At 40.8% G+C, this 19340-nt stretch overlaps 1 protein-coding gene across 1 annotated transcript in view; it reads left to right on the forward strand.

Annotated features, from left to right (window-relative positions):
• The window catches only part of LOC141048252 (RNA exonuclease 1 homolog), a 324762-nt gene that overhangs the window by 35347 nt on the left and 270075 nt on the right, over window positions 1-19340 (forward strand). The window contains exons 2-3 of the mRNA XM_073543671.1: window positions 15196-16385; window positions 18835-18933. Of these exons, the coding sequence (XP_073399772.1) occupies window positions 15196-16385; window positions 18835-18933 (1289 nt within the window). The remainder of the gene's footprint in view (window positions 1-15195; window positions 16386-18834; window positions 18934-19340) is intronic.

Genomic DNA, 19340 nt, shown 5'->3' on the forward strand with positions numbered 1-19340 from the left:
AGCTAAGTATTCCCTCACTGTCTGTTTATAGATAGCTTGGATTCTTCTATTGCTTTACTAGTACAGTGAAGATCAGTTGATGATACATTTCCTGTCTGAAAAAAACCCAGATGCAAAATAGCCTTCTCAACATCCTTTCTTTCCAGTTCATCATTTTCATCTTGTAAAAATCCTATAGCATCTTTGAGTTTTACTTTTGACATTCCCAATATCCTTTTTTATTGCTTTTGACGTCTCTTGCAAGCCTTAGTTTATTGTCAGCTTTAGTTAAACTGATGCATCCCCTGCAGGTTCTGCAAACAGCATTATATTCTTCTTTAGATATTCCTCCCTCTTTCCATTTGATAAACATTTCTTTCTTCCTTTTTAGCATGTGTTTAAGTTGTGTTCTTCCATCCTGGTTTCCTTAAATGCTTCCTACTCTTCCCAGAATTGTTAACGTTTGTGCTTTGAGAATCGCATTTTTCAAAATTTCCCATCCTTCCTGGATGTTTTTGTCCTTTTAAGAATATCCAGCCGTTGGATCCCTCCAATTCTTTGAGTTCCTTAAAATCTGCCTTTCTGAAAGCTAACCTTGAAGTTTTAGTCGTCACAGGTGTTCCTCCTCTAGTTATCCAAAATTCTAAAATGGCATGGTCACTACCTCCTAGGGTCCCAGTCACTCTTGCCTCCTCAACCACTTCCTCCCTGTTTATAATGATTAGATCCAAGGTAGCAGATCCCCCTTGTCTTTTTTCCCCTACCTTTTGGAAGTTAAAGTTGTCAGCAAGAGGATAAGAGTTTGCTTGACCTAATTTGCCTGAGAAAAACCCAACAAATGTCTGAATAGTTGAAATCTCCATGACAACTGTCATATTTTTTGGAGAACTTGGCCGTTTGATGCATAGAGTTCACATTTAGCAGTCAAACATGGACCGCATCATTTCCACCAGAGTTTCCTTCCTTGATGCTATTCGGCACCATCGCAATGTGATTGTGGTTTGCCAACTGGTTGCCATGACATTAGTGGGCTGATTGAAACACTTTTTCACTGCAATGTTGGTATTCCTGTGAAACCTAACCAGTCAGGCCATTATAGGAGATGGTGACTCTTTTCCATATTCTATACTGTAATACTAAAAGTACTGTCGTACATAAAATAAGTGATCAAAAGCAAAAAAATCAATTAGAAATAAATGCAAAAATGTACGTATTTGGTATTTCCACTCCCGTTAAAGTCTATTCCATCAAAATACAAAATTATTCAACTCCCAGAGTGATCGTCACAAAGAAAAAATAACAAATTGCCACCTTTTAGTTCCCCATACCTCTACTACAAATTCAATAAAAAGTGATCAAAATGTAGTAAGTACCCCGAAATGGTACTATTGGTATCTCCTAAAAGGACAGACAGGTTAAGATACCTTTTCAGAGATCATTTTTACCACGCAATTACGAACGTTAAAAAAATATATATAATGGATTTACTTTTTTTGCACCCCACTTGGTGCTTTGTGTCTTTTTATGCACAATATGTGGTAAAATGGTCTTTAACCCTTTCACCCCCAAGGGTGGTTTGCACGTTCATGACCGGGCCAATTTTTAAATTTCTGACCACTGTACCTTTATGAGGTCTAACTCTGGAACGCTTCTATGGATTCCGGTGATTCTGACATTGTTTTCTCGTGACATATTGTACTTCATGTTAGTGGTAAAACTTCATTCAAATAACTTGCGATTATTTGTGAAAAAAATGGAAATTTGGCAAAAATTTTGAAAATTTCGCAATTTTCCAACTTTGAAATGTTATGCCCTTAAATCACAGAGATACGGCACACAAAAAACTTGATAACTAACATTTCCCACATGTTTACTTTACATCAGCACAATTTTGGAACCAAAAATTTTTTTTTTTAGGAAGTTATAAGGGTTAAAAGTTGACCAGCGATTTCTCATTTTTACAACACCATTTTATTTTTTGGACCACATCACATTTGAAGCCACTTTGAGGGGTCTATATGATAGAAAATACCCAAAAGTGACACCATTCTAAAAATTGCACCCCTTAAGGTGCTCAAAACCACATTCAAGAAGTTTATTAACTCTTTAGGTGCGTCACAGGAATTTTTTTGAATATTTAAAAAAAATGAACATCTAACTTTTTTTCACAAAAAAAATACTTCAGGTTCAATTTTTTTTATTTTGCTAAGGGTAACAGGAGAAATTGGACTGCAAAAGTTATTGTGCAATTTGTCCTCAGTACGCTGATACCTGATTTGTGGGGGGGAACGACTGTTTCGGCGCATGGCAGAGCTCAGAATGGAAGGAGCGCCGTTTGACTTTTTCAATGCAAAATTGGCTGGAATTCAGATCGGACTCCATGTCACGTTTGGAGAGTCCCTGATGTACCTAAACAGTGGAAACCCCCTACAAGTGACCCCATTTTGGAAACTAGACCCCCCAAGGAACTTATCTAGATATGTGGTGAGAACTTTGAACCCACAAGGGCTTTACAGAAGTTTATAACGTACAGCGGTACAATTAAAAAATCATATTTTTTCCACAAAAATGTTCTTTTCACCCCAATTTTTATTTTCCCAAGGGTAACAGCACCCTAAAAGTTATTGTGCAATTTGTCCTGAGTACGCTGATACCCCACATGTGGGGGTAAACCACTATTTGGGCGCATGGCAGAGCTCGGAAGGGAAGCAACGCCATTTGACGTTTTTGGCTGGAATTGAGATCGGACACCATGTCGCGATTGGAAAACCCCTGATGTACCTAAACAGTGGAAACCCCCCACAAATGACACCATTTTGTAAACTAGACCCCCCAAGGAACTTATCTAGATGTGTGGTGAGCACTTTGAACCCCCCAGTGCTTCACAGAAGTTTATAACGCCCGGGCGTGAAAATAAAAAATTCGTATTTTTTCCACAAACATGATCTTTTAGTCACCATTTTTTTTTATTTTCCCAAGGGTAATAGGAGAAATTGGACCCCAAAAGTTGTTGTCCAATTTGTCCTGAGTATGCTGATACCCCATATGTGGGAGAAAACTACTGTATGAGAACACGTCGGGGATCGGAAGGGAAGTAGTGACGTTTTGGAATGCAGACATTGATGGAATGGTCTGCGGGTGTCATGTTGACTTTGGAGAGCCCCTAATGTGCCTAAACAGTGGAAACCCCCCACAAATGACCCCATTTTGAAAACTAGACCCCCTAAGGAACTTATCTAGATGTGAGGTGAGCACTTTGAACCCCTAAGGGCTTCACAGAAGTTTATAATGCCAGGGCATGAAAATAAAAAAATCGTATTTTTTCCACAAACATGATCAATTATTCCCCAATTTTTTTATTTTCCCAAGGGTAACAGGAGAAATTGAACCCCAAAAGTTGTTGTCCAATTTGTCCTGAGTACGCTGACACCCGATATGTGGGAGAAAACTACTGTATGGACACACGTCGGGGCTCGGAAGGGAAGCAGTGCCATTTTGGAATGCAGACTTTGATGGAATGGTCTGCGGGTGTCATGTGCGTTTGGAGAGCCCCTGATGTACCTAAACTATTGAAACTCCTAACAAGTGACCCCATTTTGGACACTAGACCCCCCACGGAACTTATCTAGATGTGTGGTGAGCACTTTGAACCCCCAAGTGCTTCACAGAAGTTTATAACGCTCGGACGTGAAAATAAAAAAATCATTTTTTTTCCACAAAAATGATATTTTTGTCCCCAATTTTTTATTTTCCTAAGGGTAACAGGAGAAATTGGACCCCAAAAATTGTTTTGCAATTTGTCCTGAGTAGGCTGATACCCTACATGTGGGGGTAAAACACTGTTTGGGCGCATGGCAGAGCTTGGAAGGGAAGGAGCACCATATGACTTTTTCAACTCAGAATTGGCTGGAATTGAGATCAGACGCAATGTTGCATTTGGAGAGCCCCTGATGTGCCCAAACAGTGGAAACCCCCAATTCTAACTCCAACCCGAACCCCAACACACCCCTAACCCTAATCTCAGCCCTAACCCAAGCCCTAGCCCTAACCCTAGCCCTAATGGAAAAATGGAAATAAATACATTTTTTTAATTTTATTATTTTTCCCTAACTAAGGGGGTGATAACGGGGGGTTTGATTTACTATTTATGGCGGTTTTTATTTTTGGCAGCTGTCGCACGCTAAGACGCTTTTTATTGTAAAAATAGTTTTTGCATCACCACATATTGAGAGCTATAATTTTTCCGTATTTTGACCCACCGAGTCATGTGAGGTCTTATTTTTTGCGGGACGAGTTGACGTTTTTATTGGTACCATTTTCGGGCACGTGAAATTTTTTGATTGCTTTTTATTCCGATTTTTGTGACGCAGAATGAACAAAAACCAGCGTTTCATGAATTTCTTTTGGGGGAGTGCGTTTACACCGTTCCGCGTGCGGTAAAATTGATAAAGCGGTTTTATTCTTCGGGTCAGTACGGTTACAGCGATACCTCATTTAGGTCTTTTTTTATGTTTTGTCGGTTTTATGCAATGAAAACTATTTTATATAAAAAATAATTATTTTTGCATCGCTTTATTCTGCGAGCTATAACTTTTTTATTTTTTCGCTGATGATGCTGTGTGGCGGCTCGTTTTTTGCGGGACAAGATGACATTTTCAGCGGTACCATGGATATTTATATGCGTCTTTTTGATCGCGCGTTATTACACTTTTTGTTTGGCAGTATGATAATAAATCATTATTTTTTGCTTCGTTTTTTATTTTTTAAGGAGTTCGCTAAAGGGGTTAACTAATGGGACAGTTTTATAGGGCGGGTCGTTACGGACGCGGCGATACCTAATATGTGTACTTTTATTGTTTTGGTTTTTTATTTTCAAAAAATGAATTTATTGGGGAATATATATATATATATATATATATATATATATATATATATTATAAAAATTTTTTTTTTTTACTAATTTATTTGGCGATTTTTGCACATTGCGCTGCCGTGGGGGGCTCAAGGAAGCACGGAGGGAGCCCCCTCCCTGCCGATGCTTCCCTTTAACTCCCGGTACACCGCGATCATGTTTGATCGCGGTGTGCAAGGGGTTAACGTGTCGGGGGAGGTCCGTGACCGCCCCTGACATAGTGCCGGGTGTCAGCTGTGATAATCAGCTGACACCCGGCCGCGATCAGCGGCGCTCACCACGTGGGCGCCGCTGATCGCGCTAGACGTACTATCCCGTCCATGGGCATAGGGGCCCGGGTCCCATGGACGGGATAGTGCCTCTGATGTCAGGAAGGGGTTAAACACGACACCTCACCCAACAAGAAAAAGCTATAACAGGCCTGTTGACAGAAAACAAACTGACTCTTTGAAAGAGATGAGTACTTGAAATTTCAAAAACCAGACTTGTCTGCATACATAAGGGGTTAAACTTTACCCTTTTATTTTCAGTGTCAAAAACTTCACAAAATTTAACCCCTTAGTGATCTAGCCAATTTTGACCTTAATGACAGCCAAGTTTTACAATTCTGACCATTGTTACTTTGTAGTTATAACTCTGGAATGCTTCAACGGAACCCAGATTCTGGGATTTTTTTTTCTTTGACATATTGTACTTCATAATAGTAATAAAATTTCTTGTGTGTGTGTGTGTGTGTGTGTGTGTGGTGTGTGTTTTTTTTTTTTTTTTTTTTTTTTTTTTTTTTTTTTTTTGGGACAATATCACATTTGAAGGACTTTGAGGATCTTATATGACAGAAATTACCCAAAAGTGACACCATTCTAAACTGCACCCCTCGAGGTGCTGAAAACCACATACAAGAAGTTTATTAACCCTTCACGTGCTTCAGTTACTGAAGCAATGTGGAAGGAAAAAAATTAACTTTTTCTTTCACAAAAATCTTGCTTTAGCCCCAAATTTTTCACTGTTGCCAGAGAACACTAAAAAGTGGACCCCACAACTTGTTACCCACTTTCATACGAGTGGGGCGATATCCCACATGTAGTCAAAAAGTTTTGTTTGGACAAACAGAAGGGCTGTTTGTTGGGCTCTCCATGCATTTGCTGTGACTGTCAGAGTCGTGACACCTGCAGTTGCGGCACCGAACAGCTGGTTATTGGGAGCGCTCCAGGTATCCAGTTTACCGACACAGCTATTCAGTAAGTGCTTATAGCTATTGAGATAATCAACCATAATCATAAACTGAAAATAAAGATTAAACAACCACAAGACATGTCACCACCCCAGGTATATTAATCAGCATAAAGGTACCAACTTGACACTGTCTTAGGTTACTCGGCACAATCCTGCTAGCTAGTTCCCTTTAATGGAAGTTGTGCAGTAAATTTTGTAATGTGGGGGGAACACAGGCCTGGTTGGTATCTGCACATGGGGCAATAATATCAGGAATCACTCATTCTACCGTTTCTACCGTGCTGCCTACAAACCTGGCATCATTTTTGGGGAGGGATTTGGGTGGGAGTGGAAGGGACAAGGCGAATATGTCGCTCTGATAGTCTCCAGACATCCTCTGACTCGAAGACTGACTCTCCTGTGCCGCCTTTGAGTCAACTAGTAGACTTGACAACTTTCTCCTGGTACTGAAGACATGTCAGTGCTCCTTGTGACCTTTTATAGAGGACAAAGCTATTGTAGGTGGAAATATAAATGAGGTATATTGCTATCTTTGTACCAGGACCTGGACTTCCACTTCACCAAATACGGTTGAAGCACCTTGTCTGACAGGTCAACGCCTCCCATATAGTTATTATAATCTGTGATGCAGATGGATTTTTCCTTTTCCCTGGTGGCGTACCTGTCTGACCATTACAGTAGTGTCCACATGCAGCGTGGTCAGCATGTTGACGTCCTTGTCATTCACTGCAAGAAATTGGTCACTTGCAAGTGAGAATGATGCCCCCTTCTCCAAACATCTGGACACCAAATGTGTCAAACTCCACTTTGTTTTTCCTGACTCTCACACCGGCCCCTATATTTGCAGCATGGAGGGATTCATATATGAGGGATACTCGTGTAATAGTTGACTATAGACATGGCACCCTCGATGGAGAAAGGGCATCTTTAGCTCCCAGACAATTTTAACTGGGGGCAGATTTTGGGGGGCTAATTTGGTAGTCCCCTACCTTCAAAAGTTATAAAGGCGGACGTGTAGCCTGTTGTGCTCTTGCACATTTTGTAGAGCTTGATGCTATATTTTGCTTTCTTGGAGGGGAGGAATTGTTGGAATGATGGACAACTCTTGTAACTCGTCAAGGACTCGTCATTTGCAACATTTTGCTTCGGGTTATTGGTATCTAGAAATCTTTCAAGAGGGAGATTAGGGTCTTGATTTGTTCAGTCAATCGTAGTTGGGGTCAGTTCTTTGTGAAGGGGTTGGGCATTGTCACTAAAATGGAGGACTCTCCGTAGGGTTTCATGGCGGGCTTGGGACATGACAGCTGCAAATATAGGGGTGCTGTGGACTTATTTTGTTGCCCAGTTGGAGCGGAGTGTGGATTTTTTTTTCCTTATCACATGTTTAGGGTGATGCCTAAATACTTTTTTATTTTGGACATTTGTGGGGATCCAGGTATGGGAATTAAAGGCAGTGGGCTTTTGGGAAATGTATTGACTGGCATATAAATTGGTTTGGTGGGCAATCAATTGTAGGACATCAGGGATAATGAAAATTTGTAAAATAAATAAAATAAATGCGGTAAAACTGGCTACATCAACTTTTATACCTGGGGCTGCTAAAAAAAACAGGGAATTTGTGGGGAAAAGGAACTGTTGCGATACCACAGCGGTGGGGGGGGACTGCAGTACTTGGTCCTGTCTCTGAAGCTTCATCAGTGACAACAGACTCTACTACCATTGGGCTGTGGGATCTCTGGGAGGAAGAGGCATCGTCAGTCTGAAAATTGCTCTACTTTAGAGGCAGATTCAGTTTCGCTGCCCAGAGTAAAGCAGGATGTGTACGCTTGCTCCACGCTGAATGTTCTGCGGGCTATCGTTTTATATGCCCGCCCTAAAAATAACCTAATCTAACACACATTTTGTTTCTTTTTATTTTTTACTGTAGCCCTAACCCTAATAACCTAAACTGCAAAAAATGAAGAAAAAAAATCTAAACGGATAAGGGGGACAGTGATCAATGAGGTTTAAGGGGTAGACCCCGAGGTAGAAATTTGATTTTTGCGACTTTTTGTTCACTGACAGGGCAGCACTCGGACATGGTGTATCTCTTCTCTCCCCGAACAATTACAAGGAGAGAAGAGGGAGGCAGAGCTTAAGTGCTGCCATGCTTAAGAATATTGGGAGTTTTTGAGCACTGTGATAGGCTGCTGGCTTTTGATAACTGAGACCCTATCAGAAAATACCCAGCAGTTGCCGGGTACAGGAAGGCAGATCTTAGCGGACTCCTGCCATTTTCTTTCATAAGGAAGAGGAAGGAGGTATCACAGATCTGGGACTAAGGTACCGGGGGAAGGGAGGAGGGGCTCGGGGACATCAATTTTTTTTTCTCCTCTGACATGTTCATGTCAGAGGAGAGGGAATCTATTTTTTTTAACTGGCTCATAGGTTCTTTTTCTGTGATCACCTTTATTCGTTGAATAATGGCAATCGTGATCAGGCATCGGAAAAACCGACCCTAATGATCTCCAGGGTCTTGGCTACCACCTGTATTTGAAACCTGAGTTTACGAGTTTGGGGGGTGCTACAGCAATGGGGGAATAACTACCCTTTTTTTTTATTCTTTATTTAAAGACTCACAACGAAATCCAGGTTAACATAATTGAAACCAGACAAGTAGACTAATACAAGCAATACAACTTAACTCCCGACCAAGACAATCGTCCACGAGTCCTTAACATCCGGGGAGCCGGTAGTAGAGGTCAATTCGGAGGGTCTTTGATTTTTAAACTTTTAACAGTGTAGGAAAGAAAAAGAGGGAAGGAGCGCTGTTTGACTTTTTCAACGCAGAAATGGTTGGAATTGAGATTTGACGACATGTCTCGTTTGGAGAGCCCCTGATGCGCCTAAATAGTGGAAACCCCACATTCTAACTCTAACCCTAACTTTAGCCCCAACTCACTTTAGCCCTAACTCTAACCCTAATGGGAAAAAGGAAATACATTTTTTAATCCCTTCCTGACATCAGACGTACTATCCCGTCCATGGGACCTGGACCCCTATGCCCATGGACGGGATAGTACGTCTCAGCGATAAGCGGCGCCCATGTGGTGAGCGCCGCTGATTGCGGCTGGGTATCAGCTAATTATCACATATGACACCCGGCACAATGTGTCAGGGGCAGTCACGGACCGCCCCCGACACGTTAACCCCTTGCACACCGCGATAAAACATGATCGCGGTCTATCGGGGGTTAAAGGGAAGCATCGGCAGGGAGGGGGCTCCCTCTGTGCTTCCCTGAGCCCCCCACAGCAGCGCAATGTGCAGCGCTGCTGTGGGGGGCTCCTTCCCTGCAGGCCCCCAAATCCAAGATGGCGACGGGAGCCTGCAGGGAGCCGGCTTCCTCAGTGCCTGCAAAGCGCAGGCATGAGGAAGTCTGTAGCAGTGCCTGTGACAGATCGCTCATCTGTCAGTTATCTGTGATGTGACAGATCAGTGATCTGTCACAGGACAGTGATGTCCCACCTGGGACTATGTAATAAAGTTAAAAAAAAAAGTTAAAATTTTAAAAAAATTCCCCCAATAAATTTATTTTTTGGAAATAAAAGTACACATATTAGGTATCGCCGCATCCGTAACGACCCGCCCTGTAAAACTGTCCCATTAGTTAACCCCTTTAGCGAACCCCTTAAAAAATAAAAATAAAGCAAAAAATGATTTCTCATACCGCCAAACAAAGTGCAATAACGCGTGATCAAAAAGACGCATATAAATATCCATGGTACCGCTGAAAACGTCATCTTGTCCCGCAAAAAACGAGCTGCCATACAGCATCACCAGCGAAAAAATAGTTATAGCTCGCAGAATAAAGCGATGCAAAAATAATTTTTAATATAAAATAGTTTTCATTGCATAAAAGCGCCAAAGCATAAAAAGATCTAAATGAGGTATCGCTGTAACCGTACTGACCTGAAGAATAAAAGCGCTTTATCAATTTTACCGCAGGCGGAACGGTGTAAGCGCACCCCCAAAAGAAATTCATGAAACGCTGGTTTTTGTTCATTCTGCGTCCCAAAAATCGGAATAAAAAGCGATCAAAAAATGTCACGTGCCCTAAAATGGTACCAATAAAAACGTCAATTTGTCCTGCAAAAAATAAGACCTCACATGACTCGGTGGGTCAAAATACGGAAAAATTGTAGCTCTCAATATGTGGTGATGCAAAAACTATTTTTACAATAAAAAGAGTCTTTTAGCATATGACAGCTGCCAAACATAAAAACCCGCCATAAATAGTAAATCAAACCCCCCTTAGTTAGGGAAAAATAATAAAATTAAAAGAAAATGTATTTATATACATTTTCCCGCTAGGGTTAGGGGTGTGTTGGAGTTAGGGTTGGAGTTAGAATTGGGGGTTTTCACTGTTTGGGCACGTCAGGTGCTCTCCAAATGCAACATGGCGTCTGATCTCAATTCCAGCCAATTCTGAGTTGAAAAAGTCAAATGGTGCTCCTTCCCTTCCAAGCTCTGCCATGCGCCCAAACAGTGTTTTACCCCCACATATAGGGTATCGGCCTACTCAGGACAAATTGCAAAACATCTTTTGGGGTCCAATTTCTCCTGTTACCCTTAGGAAAATAAAAAATTGGGGGCAAAAATATCATTTTTGTGGAAAAAATGATTATTTTCACACCCAGGCGTTATAAACTTCTGTGAAGCACTTGGGGGTTCAAAGTGCTCACCACACAGCTAGATAAGTTCCGTGGGGGGTCTAGTGTCCAAAATGGGGTCACTTGTGGGGAGTTTCAATAGTTTAGGTACATCAGGGGCTCTCCAAACGCACATGACACCCGCAGACCATTCCATCACAATCTGCATTCCAAAACGTCACTACTTTCCTTCCGAGCCCCGACGTGCCCATACATTAGTTTTCTCACAAATATGGGGTATCAGTGTACTCAGGACAAATTGGACAACAACTTTTGGGGTCCAATTTCTCCTGGTACCCTTGGGAAAATAAAAAAAAGGTGACTAAAAGATCATGTTTGTTGAAAAAAAATACTAATTTTTTTATTTTCACGCCCGGGCGTTATAAACTTCTGTGAAGCACTGGAGGGGTCAAAGTGCTCACCACACATCTAGATAAGTTCCTTGGGGGGTCTAGTTTCCAAAATGGTGTCATTTGTGGGGGGTTTCCACTGTTTTGGTACATCAGGGGTTTTCCAGTCGCGACATGGTGTCCGATCTCCATTCCAGCCAAAAACGTCAAATGGCGCTGCTTCCCTTCCGAGCTCTGCTATGCGCCCAAATAGTGGTTTACCCCTACATGTGGGGTATCAGCGTACTCAGGACAAATTGCACAATAACTTTTAGTTTCCTGTTACCCTTGGGAAAATAAAATTTGGGGGTGAAAAGATCATTTTTGTGGAAAAAATGATTTTTTAATTGTACCGCTGTACGTTATAAACTTCTGTGAAGCCCTTGTGGGTTCAAAGTTCTCACCACATATCTAGATAAGTTCCTTGGGGGGGTCTAGTTTCCAAAATGGGGTCACTTGTGGGGGGTTTCCACTGTTTAGGTACATCAGGGGCTCTCCAAACGTGACATGGCGTCCGATCTGAATTCCAGCCAATTTTGCATTGAAAAAGTCAAACGGCGCTCCTTCCCTTCTGAGCTCTGCCATGCGCCGAAACAGTGGTTCCCCCCCCCCACATATCAGGTATCAGCGTACTCAGGACAAATTGCACAATAACATTTGCATCCAATTTCTCCTGTTACTCTTGGTAAAAAAAAAAAAAAAAAAAAAATGAGCCTGAAGTATTTTTTTGTGAAAAAAAGTTAAATGTTCATTATTTCCTTTTTTTTTTTTTTTAAATATTCAAAAAATTCCTGTGACGCACCTAAAGGGTTAATAAGCTTCTTGAATGTGGTTTTGAGCACTTTAAGTGGTGCAGTTTTTAGAATGGTGTCACTTTTGGGTATTTTCTATCATATAGACCCCTCAAAGTGGCTTCAAATGTGATGTGGTTCGTAAAAATAAAATGGTGTTGCAAAAATGAGAAATCGCTGGTCAATTTTTAACCCTTATAATTTCCTAACAAAAAAAATTGTTGGTTTCAAAATTGTGCTGATGTAAAGTAAACATGTGGGAAATGTTACTTATCAAGTTTTTTGTGTGCCGTATCTCTGTGACTTAAGGGCATAAAAATTCAAAGTTGGAAAATCTCGAAATTTTCAAAATTTTGGCAAAATTTCCGTTTTTTTCACAAATAAACGCAAGTTATTTGAATGAAATTTTACAACTAACATGAAGTACAGTATGCCACGAGAAAACATTGTCAGAATCACCGGGATCCATGGAAGCATTTCAGAGTTATTACCTCATAAAGGGACAGTGGTCAGAATTGTAAAAATTGGCCCGGTCATGAACGTGCAAACCACCCTTGGGGGTGAAGGGGTTAAATTTTTCCCTAACGAAGGGTATGATAAAAGAGGGTTTGATTTGCTATTTCTTATTTTGATGACTAATGGGGTCCACGGTGACCAAAATTAATCAATAGGATAAATCTATTGGTGCCAGCTTGCAGATCTCGGTGGGTGCACTGCGCATGCACCCGCCATTTTCTACTCAGAAGAAGACTCTGGAGGCCGTGGGGGGAATTAAGAGGGTCCAGGGATGCCTGGAGGTACCGGGGGGGATTGGGGACCCCATTTCTCGCTCCTCTGATGTGCGATCACATCAGAGGGGAGAAATTAAATGGAGAATTGGACTTTTTTTTTTTTTTTTTAATTTAACGGCGATCGCAACACCAGGGTCGGTAAAAACCAACCTGACTCATGTTCCCTGCGGTCTCGGCTACCCCTGGCATCATATACCCTGGAGTAATTCCAACGCTGGGGGTCGCTATAATATTAAACCTCAGCACCATTTAAAAGCGGCGCTGTGGTTTAAGCACCCTTAACTGCTGCTATTAAGGGGTTAAATATAAAAAAAATGGTGGCTGTATTTGTTGTCACATGCAACATTACTTATCCTGTTATGGCCAGTGTTTGATGCATTGCACACTGCTGCTTCCATTGACTTGCTGTATTATATTGCTCATTATCTGCCTACATGGCAGCATTCCTATACAACATATTTGCTGCGGAGTCCTGCACTGATGCTACCAGCTGTATATACTGCTGCAGATATCATTGTGTCAAAGGTGCTCAGCAAAGGGTGAAAGTTGCACTTATAGTGGCATGTAAAAGTTTGGGCACCCCTGGTTAAAAATATTGTGAACAGTTAAGCAAGTTGTAGATGAAATTGCCTCTAAAAGGCCTAAAGTTATGACACATTTCCTTTGTACTTTAGTGAAAAAAAGGCCGTTTTTAAATTAAAAAAAAAAAAATTACTAAAAGGAAAATGGGCTGATGCAAATGTTTGGGCACCCTTTGAGATTTGTGTGCTCAGATTACTTTGACCAAGTTTCCAACCTTAATTTGCTTGTTAGAGTTATGACTTGTTCACTATCATTGTTGGGATAGGCCAGTTAATGCAATTTTCCCCGTTTTATTAACCCAGCCTTCTCTAACCTTGTGCCAAGAAACATCAGCCATGAGTTCTAAAAAGCAGCTGCTTAGCACTCTGAAAATGGTGAAGGCCCTCAAAGCAGGAGAAGATGGCAAAGCATTTTCAAGTTGCCCTTTCCTCAGTTCAAAATGTATTTAAGAAACTGCAGTTAACAGGAACAGTGTAGGTCAAGATATGGTCTGGAAGACCAACCAAAATTTCAGTGAGCTGCTGGTTGGATTGCTGGAGAGACAAATCTGAACTGCTGTTTGCCTGCAAAAGACTTTCAGTAAGATTTAGCAGACTCTGGAGTTGTGGTACAGTGTTCTACTTTTCAATGTCCAGAGACACCTGCATAAATATGGCCTACATGGAAGAGTCGTCAGAAGAAAACCTCTCCTGTGTCCTCACCATAAAATTCATCATCAGAAGTATGCAAAAGAACATCTAAACAAGCCTGATAAGTTTTGGAAATAAGTCCTGTGGGCCGATGAGGTTGAAATAAAACTCTTTGGCTGCCATGATCAAAGCTAGGTGTGGAGGAAAAAGGCACCAAATTTCAGGAAAAGAACATCTCGAAAACCGTTACTCATGGGGGAGTGGCTCAGTTATGCTTTGCATTTGTGTTGCAGCAAATGGCACGAGGAACATTTCACAGGTACAGGGAAGAATGGATTCAATGAAATTTCAACATATTCTTGATGCAAACATAACACTATCTGTAAAAAAGCTAAAGTTGAAAACAGAATGGCTTCTATAAATGGATAATGATCTTAAACACACACCAAAATCCACAATTGATTACCTCAAAAAGGAGCAAGCTGAAGGTTTTACAATGGCCCTCACATTCCCTGATCTGAACATCATTGAAAATCTGTGGCTAGACCTCAAAATAGCAGTGCATGCAGGATGACCAAATCTCACAGAACTGGAAGAATTTTCTAAGGAAGAATGGATTAAAATCCTTAAGACAAGAATTGAACGACTCTTGGCTGGCTACAAAAAGCATTTATAAGCTGTGATACTTGCAAAAGGGGGGGTGCCACTAGGTACTAATCATGCAGGGTGCCAAAAGTTTTGAATTGGTCCATTTTCCGTCTTGTAATTTTTAAAATGTAAAAGATGGAAGGGGGGGGGGGTGAGATTTTATTTTTTTTTTTTTTTTAATATAATTTTGCCTAAAATACAAAGGAAATGTCATTAATCTTAGACCATTTTAGAGATCCTTTCATCTTCCACTAGCTAAACTGCTCACAATAACAGTAATTTTAACCAGGGGTGCCCAAACTTTTACATACCACTATGTATATCCTGAAAATAAATTGTCATGCTCCAGATCTTTTAGTTTGCGCTGCGTATTTATTTTGCAGCATGTACTTCAGATTTTTTACATTTTATAGTGCCAGCACACTTAATTTCTATTATATTGTCTGCAAGCACTTAGGCAAGTTGCCCTAAGATGTTATGTCTTTGTTTTTTGCTACCTTTTTCTACAATTCCTTTTATTTATTTATGTATTTATTTATTTTTTGTCTGAAAGGTAAAAACTTGCAGGAACTTGAGCGAATTAAGAAAGCCATTGAGGCTGTAAAAAATGAAGTTGAAGAAAAGCAAAAAACCCTGTTACTGTACACAAATGGTACACAGAATGTAGAAGATCCTGCAGTCAAAGTAGACAGTAACAGCAATATTGTAGGAGATACAATGGAGAAACTGCAAAATACATCAAACACTTCTACTGCAGTTCCAGTCTCCACAAAAAGCAGTAGCCAAGTTGTTAAAAAATATATTGTTGACCGAAGCTGTCCTGCCACTGACTTAGAGTATGACCCTTTACTTAACTATTCTGCAGGCTTCTTTGGTTCCACTACAAAAGAAAAGGAAAATGAAAAAAAAGCTAAAACAAGGCGTACAAGTGAGGAAGAATTGGATAACACTCCAAAGAGGCTAAGATCTGCATCTCCATTTAGGTTGGAAATAAAGCTTCAAGAGTCTGATGAAGAAGACATGCTTGTAATAGATGTTCCTCCACTCTTAGAAGTCTCAAGGAAATCTAGAGCTAGTAAAATATGTGGAAGTAAAGAGCCCTTATTATATGATGCATCAGTACCAGATGGAAGGAAAGTTCTGTTAGTCGATAGTGAGCAAAATGAAACTCTGGCTCCTATAGAAGATAGAGTTGAAGTAAAACTGGACTCCGTAAATGAAACTTTCCCTTCCAGTATGGGTGTAGCTGCTCATACGAATGACAATTGTCAAATACTTGACAGTTCTGACAACTTTACTTCAGAGCTGGATCCATCCTCAGACGTAAAAGGACTGACAAATGATAGTCCGATCACTGTAAGTAGTGATGAAAATGTGACTACGTGCTCTAAACCCATTGAGAAATCTGAATGTCTAGCTTGCCACGTTCCTTTTCAAGAAGAGTCATTAAAACAAATTGAGTTACTGTATGATGATGCAAATTACTCTATCAATGATAAAGCTGCTGAAGTATCCGTAATTGAGAATTCTAGTGATCCAATAGTAATTGATGAACAGAAATGTGGGGAGGAGGTGGTCAGAAGTTTTGAAGATGAAGAAGTAATTGTTGTAAATTCGTCTTCTGATACGGAGAACAGCTCAGATGAAGAAACAGGTCTTTCTGATTCGGATGATCCAATGGAAGAATGTCGAAGAATTTTCAATGAATTTACCGAAAATGAAGCAAAGAAAAAATCAGCACAGGTATGTCACTACTTTGCATAGTTTTTTGGATATAAGGTATATCATATTTTTCCTTTTAAAAATCACAATCCCTCTATGCGGTTGACGCTCACTATTTTCAAAGCATACTTTTTTTTTTTTTTTATACAATGATTCACTTCCAAAACATGATATTTTTACATGCAGTCTCTATCAGAGATCAGGGATGCATGGCCCACGTGCAGACCAGAAGGTGAGTGGCCAGCAAGGGGTGCAGCGGCAGACCAGGGCGCAGGGCCAGCATGGGGACCGGGTGTAACACTGACTATTGCTGGAATCTTATTCGAGAAGCATCTGACACGGAATATAAACGAAAGTCGTCTGCAAAACACTTTGAACAATTGCTTTTGCTACTGACGTCGATGCATATCTATGTAGTGTCTCGGACGTCATAATGTAGACTATAAACTGTTTCTTAAAACCTTACATGATAAACTTTTGGAGCACATATTTGTGTTAAGCATATCAAAATCTATAAGATGCAATAAAATTTTCTCAGGCGACAAGAACTTCCCTGAAATTTGTTGCGCAGTATAATTTGACTTTATGGAACTTTTTTTTTTTTTTTTGTATTTTTCTTTGGGGGGGTCCTCACTCGGTCTGCTTCAGTAGTAATCTTTAAGAATATTATTTATTACACTGCTACTAAGGCCCCACTTACACTGGTGACCACAGGTGTTAAATGACCACCAAGAGGTTACAATGCAAGACTATCTGCTTTCATTTATTGGCTTGTTTAAAAAGGCCAAACCACACTTCTTTTAACTACACTACTGATTACATAGCCCAATGTGCTGCCAAGAGTAGTGAATTTTAAGGTTAAAGTGGTTGTCCAGTCTTAAAACGCCTGCAGACTTTTCTGTTATTGCAGACTGACAAATCATGACTGTGTAAGGCTAGTTTCACTTTTGCGTTTGGAGGCGCAGCGGACGCTCGCCGTGAAGCTTTGACCCCTGCCACGCCTTCTCCGGTCAGCTGCGCCTATGGGCGCATGCCGCTGCATGTGGCCTGCGTACCACATCTTTAGCATTGGGTACGCAGGCCGTGCGCAGGTATGCGTTTGCTGCCTCAAATGACGGTGCGGCGACCGCTCCAAAATGCAACATACTGCGTTTGGCGCAGGTCGTCGCACCGTCAAAACGACGCATGCGGCGGCAAAAGCATACCTGTGCATGGCCTGCGTACCCAATGCTAAAGATGGGGTACTCAGGCCGCTAGCTCCGCCTATGGGCGCAAACTGGAGGAGGCGCGGCAGAGGGCGGAGCTTCACGGCAAGCGTCCGCTGCGCCGCCAAACGCAAATGTGAAATTAGCCTAATGCTCACACCATAATCCCCCCCCCTTATTCCCTGTGTATGCTGGTAGTTATGACTGCATGTGCAATTTGTTTTCATGAACCGACTCATCTGTCTTCTGTACCCTCTTCTATAGTCAGAATCAAGATGATATCATCCACCCTCATGGGGAATCTTGATGGTGTGTGCAATGTACTGTACCATATATTGTCATGATTCAGCAGACTTGAATTCTTAAACTGGACAACATCTTTTAAAAATTCCTTTACAAGATGAATGAGCATTTTGGGTAACCTGTTTAGGCTGGGTGACAAAAAGCAAGTAGTCCTAGGAAACTCATTCCTTATTGGCCAATGTAAATTGGCTTTAAAAGTGTTGTCCACTACTCGGACAACACCTTCTCAATTGCTATATTCCCCACTTAAATAAAAACAGCCTTTTCTCAACTCCTGGAGCTGTTCCAGTGATGTCTGTGCTGAGTCTTCTGTGGCTCATATAATATGCCACGTGAGTTCTGCAGACAATCTTCCCACTTCACATTCCATTCCTTTGGATGAAACAGACATATAGGGAAAGTGGGAACTGAGTGAAGTGGCCGCATGGCATAACGTAGCGCTAATCCCATCGTCATCATCGCTATAACTGCGGCACTGGAGGGGGGAGTATAGGCTGTTTTTATTTTACATAGAGAAGTATAGCAATTGAGAAGGGGTTGCCGGGGTAATGAGCAACTCTAGTAAAGAGGTTGTGCCACGAAAAAAGTACATTTTCATCAACAGATCTTGGAATAAAAATAAACTCTACAATTGTATGTGTTTAAAAAAATAAAAATAAATTCCTGTCCCAAGATCTTCTAAATGCCCCAGTGTAATAGATCTGTCTGACCGTGCAGGAACAGGTCTGATCATACCACAGCTACTGGACAGAGAAGGAAGCTAAAGAATATACAGACATTACAGCCGGGGATCACAGCTGATTCTTTCTGTGAGGCAAAACATTGTTAAAAAAACAAGTAGTGAAATGTTTTGCCTCACAGAATCAGCTGTGATCCCTTGCTTTAATGTCTGTATAGTAAATTTATAAATAAAATTACCTCATTAAATATACTGTATTCAGTGAATATTTCATGCATTTTAGATTAAAGATCAATCTGAAATAGAAGAACAAGAAACTAAGGAAGTTGATGCAATTCCTGGCCAAAAGAAGAGAGTTGCTCATCCAATGCCGAAATGTGATGTAACTATAGCTCTTTTGCCCTTTTCAATAATACGGTTTTGTGTAACTTGCTGCTTGTCAATTTCTAATGTCTGATATTACTGTTATCCTTGGTTTACAACATTTGCAAGCCCACTAACTTTTTTTGATAGATCTTCCTCTATAATCTCTAGTTTTGCTGATTTTAAAGAAAATATACTGATAAGTTTATTGGCTTTTTAAAAAAAAGTATAATTTCTGGGCATCTGAAAGACTTTATTTTCCATTTCAATATTGATGTGTCTCGTTAACTTTTGCACTATGCCACATAAGTGGGAAGGTTGACAGGAAGATTGTCTGCGTAAAATGGTTATGCTGCTCTTCTGTTTTACTTGAAGATATAGGGGAACGTTAAAGCAAATTTTCATTACCAATGGACATGCACCTAA

Source organism: Dendrobates tinctorius, unplaced genomic scaffold (genome assembly GCF_039654945.1).
Source record: "Dendrobates tinctorius isolate UK_male_01 unplaced genomic scaffold, ASM3965494v1 ptg000134l, whole genome shotgun sequence".
In the NCBI taxonomy this organism is placed as follows: Eukaryota; Metazoa; Chordata; class Amphibia; order Anura; family Dendrobatidae; genus Dendrobates; species Dendrobates tinctorius.